Genomic DNA, 17,809 nt, shown 5'->3' with positions numbered 1-17,809 from the left:
TCTTCTTCCTTCACCCAACTTTTAAATGTCCATGTTTCCAGGATTTTATACACTCCCTCCCTTGGCAATCTAATTTATTTACTTTGCTATCAAGTGCTATCCTAATGCTGATGATGCTCAAATCTGTATCCCCAACCTAGAATTTGCTCTTGAGTGCCAGACAACACAGATACCTCAGAGGCAACATAAATGCAATATATCCAAACCAGAACTCTTATCTTCCAATCCCCACTGCCCCAGCAAAACCTGTTCCTACTTTGTGCTCTCTCTCTCCTGGTAAATGACATTTTGTGTTGTGGTCCCCAGACTGCCTCCAGGTTCAGTGATTCTCTAGGACTCACAGACTCAGCATAGAGTTATATTCATGGTTAAGGTCTATTACAACGAAAAGATACAAAGCAACACGAGCAACAGGAAAAGGTACATTGGGGCAAAGTCCAGAGGAAACCAGGAGCAAGCTTCTCCAGCAATGAGTTGTAACATGTGTGAAGTATGGCCTACCAGTGAGGCTCATTAGAGACTCAGTGTCCAAGTTTTTTTATTGGGGGCTGGTAAATAGAAACCCTCTAGCATGTACCAAAATTCTAGACTCCCAAAAAGAGGGCAAAGGTCATAAATCACATTGTTTGTACAGTTTAGACAAGTGAGCCACTCATCATTTACGGAAAGCTTTATATCAGTGTGGGGAACTGTTTACCAATGAAGTTCCCAGATGCCAGCCAAATGCCAACATTGTAAACAAGACTTTCTAAAGATAATGGTCTCAGGTCTACTATGTTAGCTCATTTCTGCAAACATCCATAATGAAACTGAAATTTGGGCATCATCCTTGACTTTTTCCTCCCTGGTGTTCATAACCAGTGCCCAAGTCCATTTGGTTTTATTTGCTAAACATTTCTCAAACCCATTCACTTCTCCCCATCTCCACTGCTACTTCCCTAAGTCAGGCCACCATCACATCTACCTATCTAGAATTATTGCAACCTTCTGATTCATCTCTTTGCCTTGGTCTTGTCTGCTTCTTACCCATTCTCCCCACTGCATCTACATTAATCTTTCTAAAATCCAAATTTGACCAAGTCTTTTTTTCTCCTTAAAACCTCAAGAACACCTCAATATTACCAAGATAAAAATCCAAACTCCACAAGACAACTTTACAAGACCCTTCTAAGACCTAGACTCTCCATATTTCTCCAGCTTCCTATCTGGCCATTTCTCATCTCTGTATGCTACAGCCACACTGAGGAACTTTTCGTTTCTTAAATAAGGCAAGATCCTTCTAATCTCCAGCCTTTGGACATACTGTTCCTCCTCTCCCCTGGAAGATGTCCCTAATCTCAAAGTCTAGATGACCCTAATCTCAAAGTCTAGATGACCTTCCAGGAGGTTCCTATAGAACTCTATACTTCATTTATTCAAGAAATGGGTGTCAGACACTGTGCTAAGTGCTAGGTAGACACTGGTGAGCAAAACTGGGTTCTATTTTCAAGGAGCTTATATACTTTTAACAAGGGAATTAGATATTACATAATATATAATTGAAAGCTGTAACATGAGATCTAGAACCGGCAGTTGTTATATGGAGTTATGCTCCACAGATTTAAGTTATTCGATCATTTATCATATAATATAACTGATTATTTATTATAATCACCACTTGACTGTCTATTTCCCCTAAGGTCTAGTATGTAATAGGCTGACTCAATAAATGAATTCCAAGTGTAGTCTAGCTCTAAGCTCCTCTTCTCCAAAGACATCCTTAGTTTAGATGAAGTAAATATTGAAACTTCCCAAAATTTTTTTTGGCCTTTTCCCCAATAATTTTAATGTATACTATAGACCAGCATTTTGCAAAATAAATTTAATCTGATTTGAAACTGTTACCTTGTTTTCTCAAGGTAGTGTACTATTAGCTTCATTTCAGTTTTCTGTAAATGGGGCCAATAATGCTGACTTAAAAAGACTAAGAGGTTTAAATGAGATTGCAAGTACAGAGAGCAGTGCTAGTGTAAATAAGACATCAACGGATGCTAATAAAATTTAGAAGAGACCAAGATTTCTCCTTTTAGCCAGGGCAATCTGGGCAGAATTCCTGAAAGAATAAGATTCTGAGAAAGTTGGGCAGTACCTTTAACATAGTAAAAAATTTACAAAGTTTAGATACTAGTTAAGCTATAATAATAGCTTATGCACTGTCCTTGTTACCTTCGGTAAACTATGGGTATTGGATTTGCTGTTTTAATTTGCATTTTTTCACCAAGGGAAAAACAGAAGTATCATAGGTGAACAATATTTCCACAGATGCTCTAAAGGCCAGCCAATTAATGACTGTAAAATCAATCTAAATGCCAGGCCACCCCAATTATCTTTCATTAATTCTATTTTCTATTAATATTTTAAAATGAACTCTATATATAAGCTTATAAATTATTATATTTTCCACTTCTAAAGTGTTCTCCATAACTATGTTAGCAAGTATGGGTTTGCTAACTCTGGACTTGAGTCTCTATGTTTATAATTCATGGGGAAAGTCATTAGAGCATTAATTACATCTTAAAAATAAATGTTAGCCAATGAACTTAGTTGCCAAAGTCTTCATCCAACCTTAGTTTTAAACTCCTTTTCTTTTCTCATCATAAATAGTAACAGATGCATACGTGCTACATCAATATATTTTAACAAACGGGTTCCTTTTTTTGTTAAAGTACTTCTTTTATGAACTGTGGCAACAATCATTTACTTCTAAAATAATAATAATGGCACATGGGCAGACTGGTGGTTATCTGCTTGCCTGATTTCAAATCCAGGCTCTTTTACTTTTACCTCTCTGAGCCTTAATTTCCCATTTGTAAAATGAGTACAATGGTAAAAACTACCTCATGGAGGAGTAGAGAGAACTATATATATTATTTAATAAAGTGCCTGGCACTGAGTAAGTACACCATATATGATTTATATTCATGTGCACATATCCTATCTCCTCCATCTCCTCCTCTTCCTCCTCCTCCTGCAACTATAAACTGATATTAGCAAAAATACAGATCTGAGAAAGGTCTCAAAGATCATCTAGGACAAACTCTATTGTTTAATAGTATGGAGAGCCAATGATAAGAAGTGACTTGTCCCAAGTTACACTCCTAACTAGGGGCAGAACCAACATTATAACCTAGGCTTTAATGTATCTTTTATGGAATTTAAAAGTGCTGATGATCAGTTCCAGATGATCATTTTCTACTTCTGTACCAGTGATTTATCATTACTATGCTAATCAGATTTGCTTTCATATACCTTTTGTATAATCTAAAACATAAGTGTATATATATATATAACTGGCCCCTTAAGAGTGCATTGTGATTATTAATACTGGATTGATTTTTATTCTACTACTAAACTGGAAGTTTCTTAGGTGCAGAAACTGTGCCTTATCTCTATATGTGGTAGCTAAAGCCAAGTATCATATACTTAGTAGGCATTCACATATTTCATTTCCAAGTCACATTGGTGAGGAAAGGACTAAGACAAAAAAAAAAAAATCAAACCTGATTACTACTTCTAAGTTAATCATGGACTTTAAGAGGCCTGGAAACTTGGAACACAGATTATCAATCATCTAAACGGCCATCATAGGCACTAATATTCTCTTTTCTATTTGGCTTGAATATCCTAAATGGAATCAAGTCACTCATATATTTAAGTCTAGATCCTTAAAAATTAATAAGTGTATTTATAGTAAATGTTATAAAAGGAGGAAGTGAAAACAGCTGCAGTGCTTACTGTCATATGTTCTACTTCCTTAGAGAAACCAAAGAAGGAATAGCTGAATCAGAGAATAATGGTGAAACTTTCTATATTCTCAAGCTTAAATTTGATTTGGTTTTTCTGGTTACTACTGGGAACAAAAAATAAGTTATCTGTATAACTTGTTTACCAAGCCTTTTATCATTCAATTGACTGTTGTCTGTGTTTAAGAGCACAGTCACATGACTAGAACTAAAGCATTTCAAGTCCTTGATGAGCCTGCTCAGGAAAGCAGCATAGCTGAGCCACCAAAAACTTATCTCAGGCCAGGAATCTGGAAAAGAGCACATGACTGTCATTATTTACCCTGTAATTTTCAGTCAGTACTGGACTGCTTGTTGCATGAAAGTTGGGAGCCCTAACATTCATTTGTAGACTTCCCAAAATACTTTCACCTAGTGAAGAATGTGAATTTAAAGTATATCTTGTAAATTTTCACAAGGCACAGCCATATACAAACAGGTTTGTATGAAGAAACATTAATTCAAAGGGCTTATTACACAGTCAACAGCAGTAGGCTGGATTGTGTGGAAATTTAAGTGAATGTTTTGGGTGGAATAGGGCAAAAAAGAATCAAAGCACAGCTTATCTCTAAAATAACTGAGCAACTGAAAAAAACTCAACGTGGAGATAAGTGGACAGAGGTCATCTTAAGTGGGTGTAGGGACAGAACAGGGTGGTGAATGTGAAAAGAGGGCTTAAGAATAGGTAACACATAGCTTGTCACACTAACTCAAAAGATCCTATTTAAGAGCAAAAGAGAGCCAGTGTCGTTTTATGGCCATTCATGTATTGAAATCTCCACCAGGACTGAAAGCAACTGGAGAGCAAGCACAGCAGCTTAATCATCTTTACAACCTCTTAGGATTTAGTAGAACGAGGGATATATGTTGGTGTATTTATCATTCTTCAATACATTCCTTAATTAACAGATGTTCAAAGAAAGGCTCTGCAAGGATCAGAACTTGGCAGCTCACAAGTTTGAGGGGAGTCATGCTGTCTATTGACACAAGGGAAATGGCTAAACTGATTAATTGAAGACTTGGACCCCCCAAGTAGTATATACGACTGGGGAGAGTAGGAAGGAGATAGCGACTGCAGTCTCTTAGATTGGTTTTAAGATTTAGAGTGCAACTGCACAGCTTTATTCATTCAACAGGCACTTTCTGAGCACTCACCAAGTGCCAGGTACTTTCTGAGCGCTAGGCAGAGATGAGCAGAAATAAGCTCGTCTCTGCCTAGCTAGGCAGAGATAAGAGGTCCCTGTCCTCTTAGGGCTCATAATCTAGCAGGTTCCGTGTGCAAGGATAGAGGTAAACACGTCTCTATGAGAATAAGGAACAGAAAGCAATTCCTTCTGCCTCGAGCTGTGGGAGAACAGAAAGCGCCAAAAAGGTAATATCTGAGCTGGAACTCACACACCAAGGCCCATTCTTAAGTGTCACCCCCTTGTCCACGGAGAAGAAAAAGCCCCATAAAAACTCTGAAAAGGAACGCGGTCTCATCAGCAACCATCTGCATTTCACAGGAGAAATCGTGACCCATAAAGCAAAAAAAAGCGAACTCCTGGGTCATGCTGCCTACCAAGGGAGATGCCAGGTCCAGAATGCAAGTGGACACAGCACAGTTTAGAGCTCTGCCTGTGTTCTGAGCTGTAGAGCACTGGAATGCGGCAAAAGGTGTGGACCCGGAAGTTGGGAAGAGGTCTGATAAGAGAGCAACCCCTCCAAGCGTTTGTGCGGCTTCCTCAGCCACGCCCTCTGTCCCACGCTTCTCAGTCACTCACCCGCCACTAGGCGAGAGGAAGTCTGTGTCGTCTTCGTCGCCCGCACCGAACATCGCGCTGGCTTTCGCCCCGCTGCTGGGAGGAAGTCGGAGCGTTTCCAAGGCCTTTAGCCGCCAACGTCGTGAAATGCCGCGACAGCGTGCTGCTTTCCGGCAGGACGAACTCTCGCACGGTTGCTGGGCTAAGAGGAGACACTACACTCTGGAGGAGGTGGGGCAAAGGCAAATGGGAGGGCCTCGGGGCACGCGCGCCGCATGACGTAAGGCTTCTCCAGCCTGCAGAGGAGGTGAAATCCGCGGGAGCTCCGAAGTCCCGCGCAGGGATTGGCTAACGAGGCAGAGGGCGGGGCAGGGGCGGGAATCGGCAGCCTCGGTGACGGTCGTGGACACGTCGAGCCGGGCAGAAGTGGAGGGGGCTTCAGAAGTGTCTTGAAGAGGTGACGGGTTAAGCTTCTGAAAGGGAGACACCGGTTGCGGGTCTCGATCTGGGAAGGTAAGGCCTCCTCCCTCCCTCAACCCTGGCGCGAGCACAGTCCTTTTCCCTCCGGGACAAGGACCCTCCACGCAACTCTTCTCAGCTCGGCAAAAGGAGAAAGGGCCCGGGATTGGCAGTCTGGAGACCTGAGCTTTCGGCACGGCCCCTACAGTGACATAGCTGGAGTGACCTTGAGGCAGGATGTTGGGTACCTCAGTATCCCCGTCTGTAAAACGGGCTTGACGCCCCTGCCGCTAGACCCCTGTGACCTATGTCGACATTCACTAAACGGTCTATTTGTCCAGTGCTTCTGTGTGCCAATTGGTCAAGAAGCTTTTAGACCTAGGAGGTCTTCGAATACAATCCCATTCTCATAATCCCAGAATTTACAAATAGAGAAAGAAGCAACCAAGCACTTGATTGACTAGGCCGGGGTCACACAGTAAAGGGCAGACTGGGCCTGGAACCCTGGTCTCTTGATTCAGAATTTAGTGAGCTGATGGGTGAACATGAACCCGGTAAGCACTGTGTGCGCATACGGAGTGGTTATTGCGACTGGCATACATCTTGAGAGAAGTCCCCTCTCTGGAGTCCGGCAATGCGGGTTAGATGCAAGAGAGCTGGGATATTCTGGGGGTGGGTGATGGAAAGGAGGAAACTTTAGAAGCTGTAAATCCCTAGCCCCGACCTTGGCATGGGTTTTGCTTAGTCTCCCTGCCATACACCTAAGTCAATATCAGTTGTGGCCGACTTCTTTGCCTCCGGGTTCCTCCCTCTGTATCTTATATGTCTTTGGTTAACCTGTTATAATTCTTGGAACAATCTTCAGGTACTCTTGGCTTAGCCAAAGTGTGGATAAGCAGGTAATGTCCCACTGTAGCATCAATTTCCATAGATCTCACTGGAGTTCTTTCACTCTGGGCTCCTTTCAATCAGGTTAGTACAACAGGTATCCCTTTCCTGAATGTTTTAATCTTTTAGCATAAAATTGAAGTTGAGTGATGGGTACCTCCTCTCAGAGAACTTCGAACCTCTTGGCACTTCACTTATGCTCTTTATTGTAGTTTGTGTACTTCTAAATTGTCAGCTCCTCAAAGACAGGGACTGTTTTATTCATCTTGATGTCTCCTATGTCACAGGGCACAATGCCGTCTTTCTCATAATGGATTCTTATTATTTTTTTTGTTAGATTGAGTAATGGAATTCATCCCTGTTTTCTTAGTCCTTAATTTACTCCCTTGGGATTTTTTTCCCGTGCAACCCAGAGAGCCCAGTAATGGCTCTTGCCTTTTATAGGTAGCTTCCAAAAAGATGAAAATGCCATACTAGCTGTGAACTGTCTGGGTTGCTTAATCTCTTTTATTAATTGAAGATGATTTGAGTCTTGTTTAAAGCTCTGAGGGAGGGGAAAAAGGGAAATAAGATAGCTAGAAATATTATATATAACTCTAATTTTTGTTGGTAAAGAATTCTTCTGTAAAAAGGAAGGATAGGGCTATTGTATGCTTCCCGTGTTTATTTTACAGATTAAGATGGTTAAAGCAGTGAAGGTTGACAGTGTTAAAGCAATGATGCAACTGGAATCTAAGCACTAGAACAGGAACCCTTTGCAGTAGCTCTGTTTAGAATATGAATTTGGCTACTTTTAAGGAAATAAAAGAATGAACTACATAAGTTATATAGCTCTTTTTAACCCCTCTCCCCAGGATTGGTCTCTGAAACATCTGAATAGTGCTTTTAAAAAATATTGAAAGATCATTTGAGTATTAATCTGCATTCTTGAGTGGGGGTGTTTTTATTTAGTAACCTTTTCGGATAGGCAGAAATCCTAAAATCTGGATTAGACTTTTTGGTGATTGGAACACCACAAATATGCCTGCCCAGATCACATTGTGGGAACACAGTTGTTGGTTCTGATTGGCAGTATAAGGAAGTAGATGATAGTGGTGAGGCTTCCTCAGCCTTTGAACTGCAGGATTGAGCGCACTTAAAAAGCCACTGTCTTCCTGAATTAGACTATGAGACTAGAAATCAGGAAACCTGAATTCCTGTCCCAAGCCCTTCAACTTACTCTGAGCTTGGGCCAGGTCCCCTAAACTCTTTGTAAAAGGAGTGGATTAGATCCAGACATCTATCTATTAAGTACTGCTGGGGATACACAGTTAAGTAAGGCACAACCCTGATCTCGGGTTGAAGTAAGCGTTTTTGTTTGTTTGTTTTGCTTAATTAGACAGCTTTTAGATGTGTTTATAAAATGTATTGACCCCCTGAAAATTAATCGGGAAGCAGCAGTTTTAACAATTCCTTTCAAAATCAGCAATTTTGCTATAGAAATGACAACTTTAATATACAGGTACACCCATACTAATCTGTACTGATGAATGCAGTATAGTGTTTAGTGACTGAACTAAAGAATGGTAGAACACAATTCAAGAACTATTATCTGAAAATTTGCTATGTGTAAGGTACTGTGCAGGATGTTGCCTAAGATAGGAAGATGAGTTAGTCGTTGTGCTTGTCTTCAAATTACTTAATATTAATAGTTGCGTAGTGAGGATAATTGAATTATACAAATAGCCATAACAGAAGATATATCAAAGCAAATCCCATATGTAGAAATTAATTATTGTAAGATTTCAAGGAAAGAAGTGATCATATCCAGTTTGGAGGAGGGAGTGGGGTTAGGTATGGGCTTTGGAGACGAGTGGGATTCTAAGTGGAAGTGAGCAAGTAAGCCTTCCCAGATTGAAGGGGTGGCTTTGGCAAAAACACAAAGGCAGGAAAGAAGGCACAAATTTCCTACAAGATAAAAGTTGCTCTCTTATCTAATACAATTAGGGCCAGTCATTGGTTAACGAAAAGTAAGTTAAAGCAGGGATTCATACAGATATTAATTACGTGCAGACCTTAAACATTTTATTTTAACCTAAAATATAAACATCTTTTTGCCATTCTTTTAACACAGTCTTTTCTTAGAGTGTGGGTCTCAGGGACCTGAAAACTATAGTGTGAGGGCCAAGTCACGTCCTAACCTACTGTCTGTTTCTATAAATAAAGTTTTATTGGAACACAGCCACGCTTATTTGTTTACATATTATCTGTGGCTACTTTCACATACAAAGAAGAGTTGAGTAGTTATGTGTATCGCCTTTATCTAGTCTCTCCAAAGCTTTCAACTTGGTTTTCAAAGGAACAACTACAAGAAAGTCTATAGCATAGTAGTTAAATTCTTAAGCTCTGGAGCCAAATTATTTTGCCACATATTAGTTCTTTGGGCCTAAGGCAAGTTGCTCAGTTTCCTCTTTTATAAAATAGGAACAATAATAGTATCTGGTTCCTTGTGAAGATTATATGAGTTAATTCATAGCACTTAGAACAGTGCCTGTAGTACATGCAGTTAGTAAGTACACAATATTAGCGCTGCTGTTGTCTCGCTCTTCTCATTTATACTAAATTGCTATACATAATACCTTATTAATTATATATTTATGATAATAAGCACAACTAGCTTAAGTTGGTTTGTGAACAGACACAACTAACACCCTTTATTAGCACATAACTTCACTGAGAGGGAGAGCAGAAGTGTTGCTTCTATGACAGTGGAAAATAGCCTAGCCTAGTGTGTTTTCTGTTAGGTTGGTTAAGAGAGTTTCATGGGATAGTTTGCTAAGAGTATAAGACAACAGTATTCATAGAGAAGTAGTGGATTAAAATGGAAAAAGAGATCAAGGCCATGTTTGTCAAATACCTAGAAGGGAAAGGTGACAAGTTTATACTTAGCCTAGTAGGAAATGGAATTTTGTATTCCAAATGACATAGTGATGTAAAAATATTCAAATGGTTTAGGAGTGTATGAAGTAAAAAGTAAGTTTCCCTAGCCCCACTTTATGTGAGTAGCCATTTCATTTTTCTAATACTCCTTAGAATGTGGAGTTGTATGAGGATTGAATGAAATAAAGCATGGTAAACACTACTTGGGGCACTGATATTAATCTTTTAAAAACCTCAATCCAGTTTTTTGGATTATAATCTCAATTTCGAATTGAGGAAAGTAAAGGTTCTAGACTCAATGTGAATAAAATTAAATGACTGTTCTAAAGGTGGTAATTTATACCATATTCTGGAGAATCTACGATCCTTAAGTTCTTCTCCTTGTTTTAATTTGGCTGTGCTATGGATTCCTTTTGCCACCCTCACCAGAAGTGCTACAAAAGAGAAAAAGATGACGTAATTATCACTGGAAAATCAAGTGTTTACAGTGACAAGATGACTGCAGCTAGTGGAAGATGTCAGATAAATCAGTGACCAGGGGACACCCAGATATCTCTGCCATATAAAATTGGCAAGCCAGGCATGATTAGAGGAAGAGAGAGAGGTGAGAAGGCAAGTTGTTGATACCTCCACTCCCACATGCAGATTTTATCATAATAGACCTATTTAAAAAATCGGGTTTTCTGTAGTTTATGACAGAAATGAGAAGTCACCAAGAATCTGATACTTACTACATTAAAATCAGCAGCTTATGCCAAAAGAAATCTTATGGTAGGGACTGGGAAGGAAATGCTTTTGAAGTTCCATTGCTTTGAGTTAATATTTCATAATTTAGGTAACATCCCCAAGCAGAGGAGGGGCCCATCCTTAGGAATGCAAAGCCCTGCAGAGAAGGAAAGGGTTGAGGAGGGTCCACCCTACCTCTTTTCCTTTACACAAAGGCCCTAGGCTTTTGTATACAACCTGCTTTTGTAGGCTGAGGACATTATGCAATACAGCGAAATGAGATGGAAACCTGCATTGCAAAAGTAAATATGAGCAATGATTTGGAGGGAACTCATAAAGAGCAAAACTCTAGCAACCAGTGAAATATTAGAGGACCTTTTTGAGCCAAGTTGAGTCTTTCCCTGAATATGTAATAGAGTTATTAGAGAATTATACTGAGTGTTTAAATAATTTTGAAGCAATTTAGAGAATGTCGTCATTCAGTTTATGAAATGGAAGGCAGAGGAATGCTGCTAACTATGCACCTGCAGGCCCCATTCCTCTCCTACCTTTTCTGATGGCTTTTTATCAGCTCCCACACAACCCTGTGCACTGTCTATATCTTAGTACATCTCATATTGTATCTTAATTATTTCAATTATTGTATTTGTATGTATCCCTTCTCTACCAGACTAGGCTTCTCTAAGTTAGAGATTCATCATGGTACTGTCACTCAATAAGTGCACAATAAATTTGAATGAATGAATGAATGAAGAGACTGAGTTCCTTGGGATCACACAGATGATAAGCCCTAAGAGCCAAATCTAGAACCCAGATCTTCTGATTCCTGGCCTAGTACTTTTCCACCACACCATTCAGCTTCTATCTGAGGTATTGAATAACTTTTCTCATTTTCATTTAGAGTCTCTGTGCATTTTCATTAAATCATCCTTTATTAATTAAAAAGAGGGAAGAGTAAAAAAGGAACAGTTAAGATGGTTTCTAGTTTCTGCCTCACACCAAATTAATTCCCAGTATTCTTCACAAGCAAACCGACAACATTGTGATCTAGAGACAATTGAAATCCTATCTACTGTAACTAAAGAAAAGTTTAAGTGAGAAGTACTTTTGCCTGCCTTTGATTATAACGAGAAGACAGTACAAGCAATGCTTTGCCGATAGAGTTGACCCTTGAACAACATGGGTTTGAACTGTGAAGGTCCACTTATAGGTGGATTTTTTCAATAAATATAGTTAGTTCTCCATATTCCTGGGTTTTGCATCTGCATATTCAACCAACTGCAGATCGAATACAGTGTTTTCGTGGATGCAGGGGGCTGACTGTATGCATTGTTCTATGCCATTTTATACAAGAGACTTGAGCATCCATAGATTTTGATATCTGTGGAAGTTCTGGAACCAATACTGAGGAACAACTGTAGTTAAGTTTTGGAGGCGTCAAAAGTTACAGATTTTCGACTACACAGGGGTCAGTGCACCTAACCTCCATGTTGTTCAAGGGTCAACTGTATATATATATATCTGACTAGCTAGTATTCTTTAAATCAAACTATAAGAGGCCATATACTTTAAGTGACATGAAAGTGGTCTCTGAGTGTGACTTGGACATCTCCTTTAAGAGATTAATTTTGTCATCTAATGAGTAAGCGGTTACTGATAATATTTCGTACTTACTATACCTTAGAATTAAAGTATTTGGACATTTTATTTGAGCCTTGCGAACCTGTGAGATTGTCAGGGGAGGTATTTTTATATCCATTTTGTGATAAAGAAACTAGTACTTTCTGGGTTTAGGCGATTTGCTTAATGTCACAAGGCTAATAACGGAAACTTGTGTCTATAGCTCAGAGCCTCTGATGCCTAGTCCAGTGCTTTCTACACTCTTATCACAGCATCTATAAAACAGTCTGAAAACTTATTACATAAGTCATACTAAAGCACTCATGGTTAACACATTGGAAATGTGTCAAGACTACAAAAGGATCCAGTAAGAGGAGTGTGAAAGGGTACATACCGTGATTGCTTTATGCCAGCATGTGGCTTAGCCAATAACAAAAGGTATCAGAGAAATGGAGTATAGTAGCTGGGAGATCCACTCCCCATTGGACTTAGGCCCTTCTATCATTGCATAACTAAAAGACCTTTTCAGTTTGTTTGTTTGACATATCAAATTTGAGTTGTCCTATTCAGACCAGGCAAATAAAAGCTTTTCTAAAGCCTTTGTGAAAATTGTAGTTGTACACTTGATCTTATTTGTACAGAAAGGTGAGAGTGGGCAAGAGAAACAGGAACTTCTATGTTATTTGCCACTAAAATAGGATTTGTAAAGCTCAGAAACCCCTCCTGCTTAGCTGCTTCCCGGCAAACCATCTGGAGAAATGGGAGAGTTGGGGAAAGCGGTTAGCCTACTGTTACCGAAGCCTTATATGAGAAGCAAATGTTATGGGTTCGGTTGACTAATGAGTATTTTAGCATCATTATTCAATAACATGGACTTCAGTTTCCCCATCTATAATATAAAGGAGTTGGACTTAAAATTTTAATTTTTTTGAAATAAGAAATATATTCATGTGGTTCAGAATTCAAAAAGTACACATGGATATTTAGTGGAAAATGTTCCTTCTACTCTTAACCCACATCTGACCAGTTAGTTCCCCTCCTATGGATCACAATGTCACCACTTTCTTGTACCCCTACGCCCAGAAGTAGTAAAGGTGTTTACAAACAATATGTATATACTTTTTTCCCTTTAAAATTTGTTTACAAATGATAGCATACAGCGCACTTGCTTTTAAAATCATACTTTGGAGATCATTCTATATTAGTATATAAAAACAACTTTCTTATTCTAGTTTATGGTGGAGAAGTATTCCATTTTATGGATGTGATAATTTATTTCATCAGTGCCCTATCAGTGAACATTTTGGTTGTATTTTCAGTATTTTGCTTTTACAGACAGTCTCGCGACAGACAACTTTGTTTATCTGACATTTCCCATATGTGTCAGTATATCTGTAGGATAGATACTTAGTGCAATTGCTAGCTCAAAGTCTGCATCAGACTGATAAAGACTCTTTTAGTTCTGATATTCTATGAGATTTTAATTATAAATGAACAGTGAAAAAGATGAGAAGGTATTTCTTGAAAACATCTTAATTTCTATCTCTTGTTATTCAGAGACTACATTTTAAATACCTAGTATAGGCAACCTCACCAAAAGTCACCTCTATCGTGATCCTATAGATTTGTCTAGTTCTGTTTGGTGTGATATTACTCAGGAGCTAATTTGTAAGGTGAATGTTATAAACTTAGGACAAAAAAAAAACTGTCTCCCATCTACTTTTACCAGTACTTACCACATAGAGGATACTGAAGATTAGCTGGTTATCACAGGAAATTAAAATGGAAAGATAAACAGAGAGCCTAACTAATATCTGTCTATGTGTTTTTCACTGGCTTCCCCGGTTTTTTGATGATTGTAGGATGTGTGATAATTTTGTGAAATGGGTGATGCCATAACAATCACCTCTGTTTTTTTGAGGTGCTAGGGACCAGAAACAAATCAGAATTAATATCATCCCTTCATACTTTTTTTTACCATACCTGCTAACCTTCCTTCCCTCCTTTTCTCACCTCCATCATTCTTTCCCTACGTGCATGAAGCCATTTGTGAAATTTATTCTAAATAACTGGTTTCAAACAAAGCCTCCATCCTCTTCATTTCCAAATTTCCTATAGCCTTTGGGATGTAGAGTACTTAATACTTGTTGAATTGAGTTTGGGTAGATGTCAGAGGACTCTAACCTCTACTTGGCTACTCTCTCAAGTTATCCTTCCTTTTCCCTGTGCAGCATGGCACACATTCCAACCCACCCCTATGCACACCTAATGTGACTCAGGAAGGGGCAGAAGGCCAAGTAGATTATCTTGAAGAGGAGTATGTGTCTGTGTATGTTTAAGTAAATATTCACACATATTCTCTTGGCTCCCATTGCCATTCTTTGTGCTACAGTTAAAAATTTGGAACCTTATTTATTTAGCTACATACTAGTGGTAGCTATGGAGTTAGACATACTCAGTAGGAATAACCTAGGAATATGCACTTAAAAATAAACATGTTATCTTTTTATTCCCACAAATCTCATTTTATGTATGAAGTCATAAAGATCACAGTGACTATTACATAAATACAAACTCTGGCTTATAAATGAATGTTGTACATTTAGAAGAGACAATTTGATTAGTGTTGACTCTTGATTTTAGAATAAAGAAACTTGACTATGGGCCATGCTTTAAGCTCTCATAGACTCTCTGTGAGATAGCTCCAATAAACTCTGTGGGACAGGAGAAAATCAGGCTCATTCGTGGACTATTACTCCTTATAGTTATGGATGACAGGATTATAGGGCTTAATATGCAGCTCACCCAGATAAGTCCCAACTTAACAAATATAAGCTTTCTTTAGTGCCAGATTCCCAGGGTAAATTACTGCTGAGTAGCTCAAACTAGATGCGTCACTAGGCTTCTTTCTACATTTAGACAGCTTGTAAAAGGCCCATGAACTTTCTAGAAACTGACCGTGGAAAGAGTTTCTTTTACTATTTTTTCAGAAACATCACAAAGTGCTTGGTGCCATTGTATGACTTAGAATTAAGGGGCAGAACTACTATTCCTTACCTACTCTTAAGAAACTAAAATGTAGAAAAGATAAGATGGGCAAAAACAATATAATGTATCATATTTACATTTATTTCAATACGGCATTTTGAGCACATCTCTTTTCCTTTCCAAAATGCTAATGAAATGTGCTTGCTTTGGCAGCACATGTGCAAAATTCTAGTAAAATAACTATAGAAATATAAAAATAAGAATGTGATATTATGATTTATAATAAAATATATTTCGTTTTCATCCCATTTCTGGCACAGAGCCCCTAAAACTCTTGGAATTTCCTTAGTGAAAAGGGCAATAAAGGTGTCTTTTGTCATGTTAATGAGTTGACTTTTGGAAAGCCCCCAGAGTCTTCTAAGGATTGGGGCTGGTTGCCAGTGTATCCTACCTAGTGATTAGAGGGTTGGAATGTTCAGTGCCACCCCGACATGTGGGGAAGGGGAGAGGCTGGATATTGGGTTCAATCTCCAATGGCCAATTATTTAATCAATCATGCCAACATAATAAAGCCTCCCTAAAAACCCAAAACAATGGGGTTCAGAGAGCTTGCTGGTTGGGGAACTCGAATGCTTCCTCAGGCCACTGTGCTGGGCCCCAGGCTCTAGGAGGACAGAAGCTCTTCTAGGAGGACAGAAGCTCTTTTGTTCGGGGCCTCATCCTATGTATCTCTTAATCTGTTGATCTGTAGCCTTTAATATCTTTTGTAGTAAATAAGTAATCTGATGAGTAAATAGGTTTCCTGAGTTCTGTGAGCTGCTCTAGCAAATTAACAGAACCCAAGGAGAGAGGGACGTGGGAACCTCTGATACATAGCCAGTTGGTCAAAAGCATGGGTAACAATTCGGGGTTATTACTGGCATCTAAAGTGAAGGGCAGTCTCGTGGGACTGTGCCCTCAACCTGTGGAATCTGATGATATCTCCGGGTAGATAGTGTCAAGAATCTCATTGAATTGTTGGACACCGAGCTGGTACTCGAGAATTGCTTGGTGATTGTGAAACACCCTCCCCCCATAAAAAAAAAACAAAGTCTTTTATAATTAGAAAAGAGGGAGTAAGAAGCCTGAAGCTCTGAGACTTTTCAAAGACAGTGGATGCAGATTGAAATCAAATTGAAGCAGTTGCTGACCACCTGATATAATATAGGTGAAGGATGTTCCTGCCTGTGAAGTTAAGTGGGTAGGATTCACTAGCTAGCACACCCTGAAAACTCCCAAATTGAAAACAGCAGAGGTTAGAAAGAAAGGTTAGCTATGGAGTAATGAGTGAAGGAAAAATCAAAAAACTTGGGGAATTGTACCTATTCCAAGTTTAGAAAGAACAGTAGATTAAAAGTAATAATAATGAATATTTATCAAAGCCTTAAGGTGCTTAGGCAGTATGCTAAGTGTTTAGGTACACACTGTCATGAGGTACATGCTACTGTCATTCCTATTTTAGGGGAAACTAACTTGCCCTCTTAGCTACTAACTGAACTCCTTAAAACAATTCTATGGGGTGGGTAGGCTGAGTTTATTATCCTGATTTTAGAGTGGAGCCAGAGAGATGTTAAATAATTTGCCTGAGGGCCCACAACCAGTAGGTACAGTTTTACCAGTTAGAGAATGAGTATAGCTCCCTGTGTACTTGGAGAGTCACCATAAAAAAGGAAGAATCTTTTCTGCTAGCAGCTTCCTCTTGGTTTTTTATTTGTTTGTTTGTTTTTAGTGACCTATTCAGGATTTCAAACGGAATTCCCAATCTCAAAAAGGCAGGAGTTGGTAGTTAGAGACAGACTCTAGAGTACTAAACTGGGAGCAGATCTTAAATTTCATTAATCATGTTGGGAACTAACATCCAACAATTTCTTCATACAAAACAATGCATTTGAGGTTTGTGTTTCTGGTGGTTCAATTCCTATTTCACAACTAATCTAGAAAAATAAAACTACTGAAAATATATAATTTCCCTTTCATCTGGAACTCAAAGATTTTATTCACACAGTGGGTGAAAAAACCTTTCTCAAATCCCAGAGATGAGCCATTGTTAATTCAGTGTTAGTCAAGAAGACCCTTTAATTATTAGGTGGTAGTTTGTATAAATTTTAAGTGAGATTAGCTCTGTTGCCTTTTGGAATATCAAAAGAAATGCTTTGTTTTAGATCCTGGTTGAATCTTTACTTCTTTTCTTTTCTTTTTTTTTTTTTAAGCTCTAACTTGTTAAACATCCAGTTCTTAAATTCTTTGTACTATATATCTATATTGTACATATTTTTAATTCAGAACTAAGATTCTCAAATTTTAAAGTGCAGAAGAATTGCCTGTAATGTTTGATAAATGTCTAGATATTGAAGCCTCATTTTCTAAGAGAAGATTCAGTAGTCTGGAGTGGGGTCTTTATTTTTCATTTTTAGCCAAACATCTCAGATGATTCTGATTCAGGTGGTCCTTAGACCACACTTTGAGAAACTCTAGAGTTGGGAGGAAAGTAATTAACATTTATTATTTCTAATGTATGTTATCAATGTGCCAGTCACTTTTATATGTATTTTGACATTTCATATTCAAAATACAGTGAGATTTTATTATCTTAGTTTTATGTATATG

General features: G+C 38.6%; 2 protein-coding genes across 5 annotated transcripts in view; one reads left to right on the top strand and one right to left on the bottom strand.

The window, feature by feature from the left end:
* The window catches only part of FKBP15 (FKBP prolyl isomerase family member 15), a 48,885-nt gene extending 43,095 nt beyond the window's left edge, over positions 1-5,790 (bottom strand). The window contains exon 1 of one of the 3 annotated variants that reach the window (XM_039866877.1): positions 5,585-5,790. In XM_039866877.1, the coding sequence (XP_039722811.1) occupies positions 5,585-5,637 (53 nt within the window). In that variant the 5' untranslated portion in view covers positions 5,638-5,790. The remainder of the gene's footprint in view (positions 1-5,584) is intronic. The other 2 variants (XM_039866875.1, XM_039866876.1) reach the window with 2 other exon arrangements.
* Positions 5,791-5,922: 132 nt separating this feature from the next.
* The window catches only part of SLC31A1 (solute carrier family 31 member 1), a 30,065-nt gene continuing 18,178 nt past the window's right edge, over positions 5,923-17,809 (top strand). The window contains exon 1 of one of the 2 annotated variants that reach the window (XM_039866889.1): positions 5,923-6,076. The gene's annotated coding sequence lies outside the window, so the exon portion shown is untranslated. The remainder of the gene's footprint in view (positions 6,077-17,809) is intronic. The other variant, XM_039866890.1, reaches the window with a different exon arrangement.

This window comes from Pteropus medius, unplaced genomic scaffold, assembly GCF_902729225.1.
Source record: "Pteropus medius unplaced genomic scaffold, Ma_sr-lr_union100, whole genome shotgun sequence".
Classification (NCBI taxonomy): domain Eukaryota; kingdom Metazoa; phylum Chordata; class Mammalia; order Chiroptera; family Pteropodidae; genus Pteropus; species Pteropus medius.
Note: the sequence above shows the minus strand (reverse complement) of the source record. Positions and strands in the feature narration are given on the sequence as shown.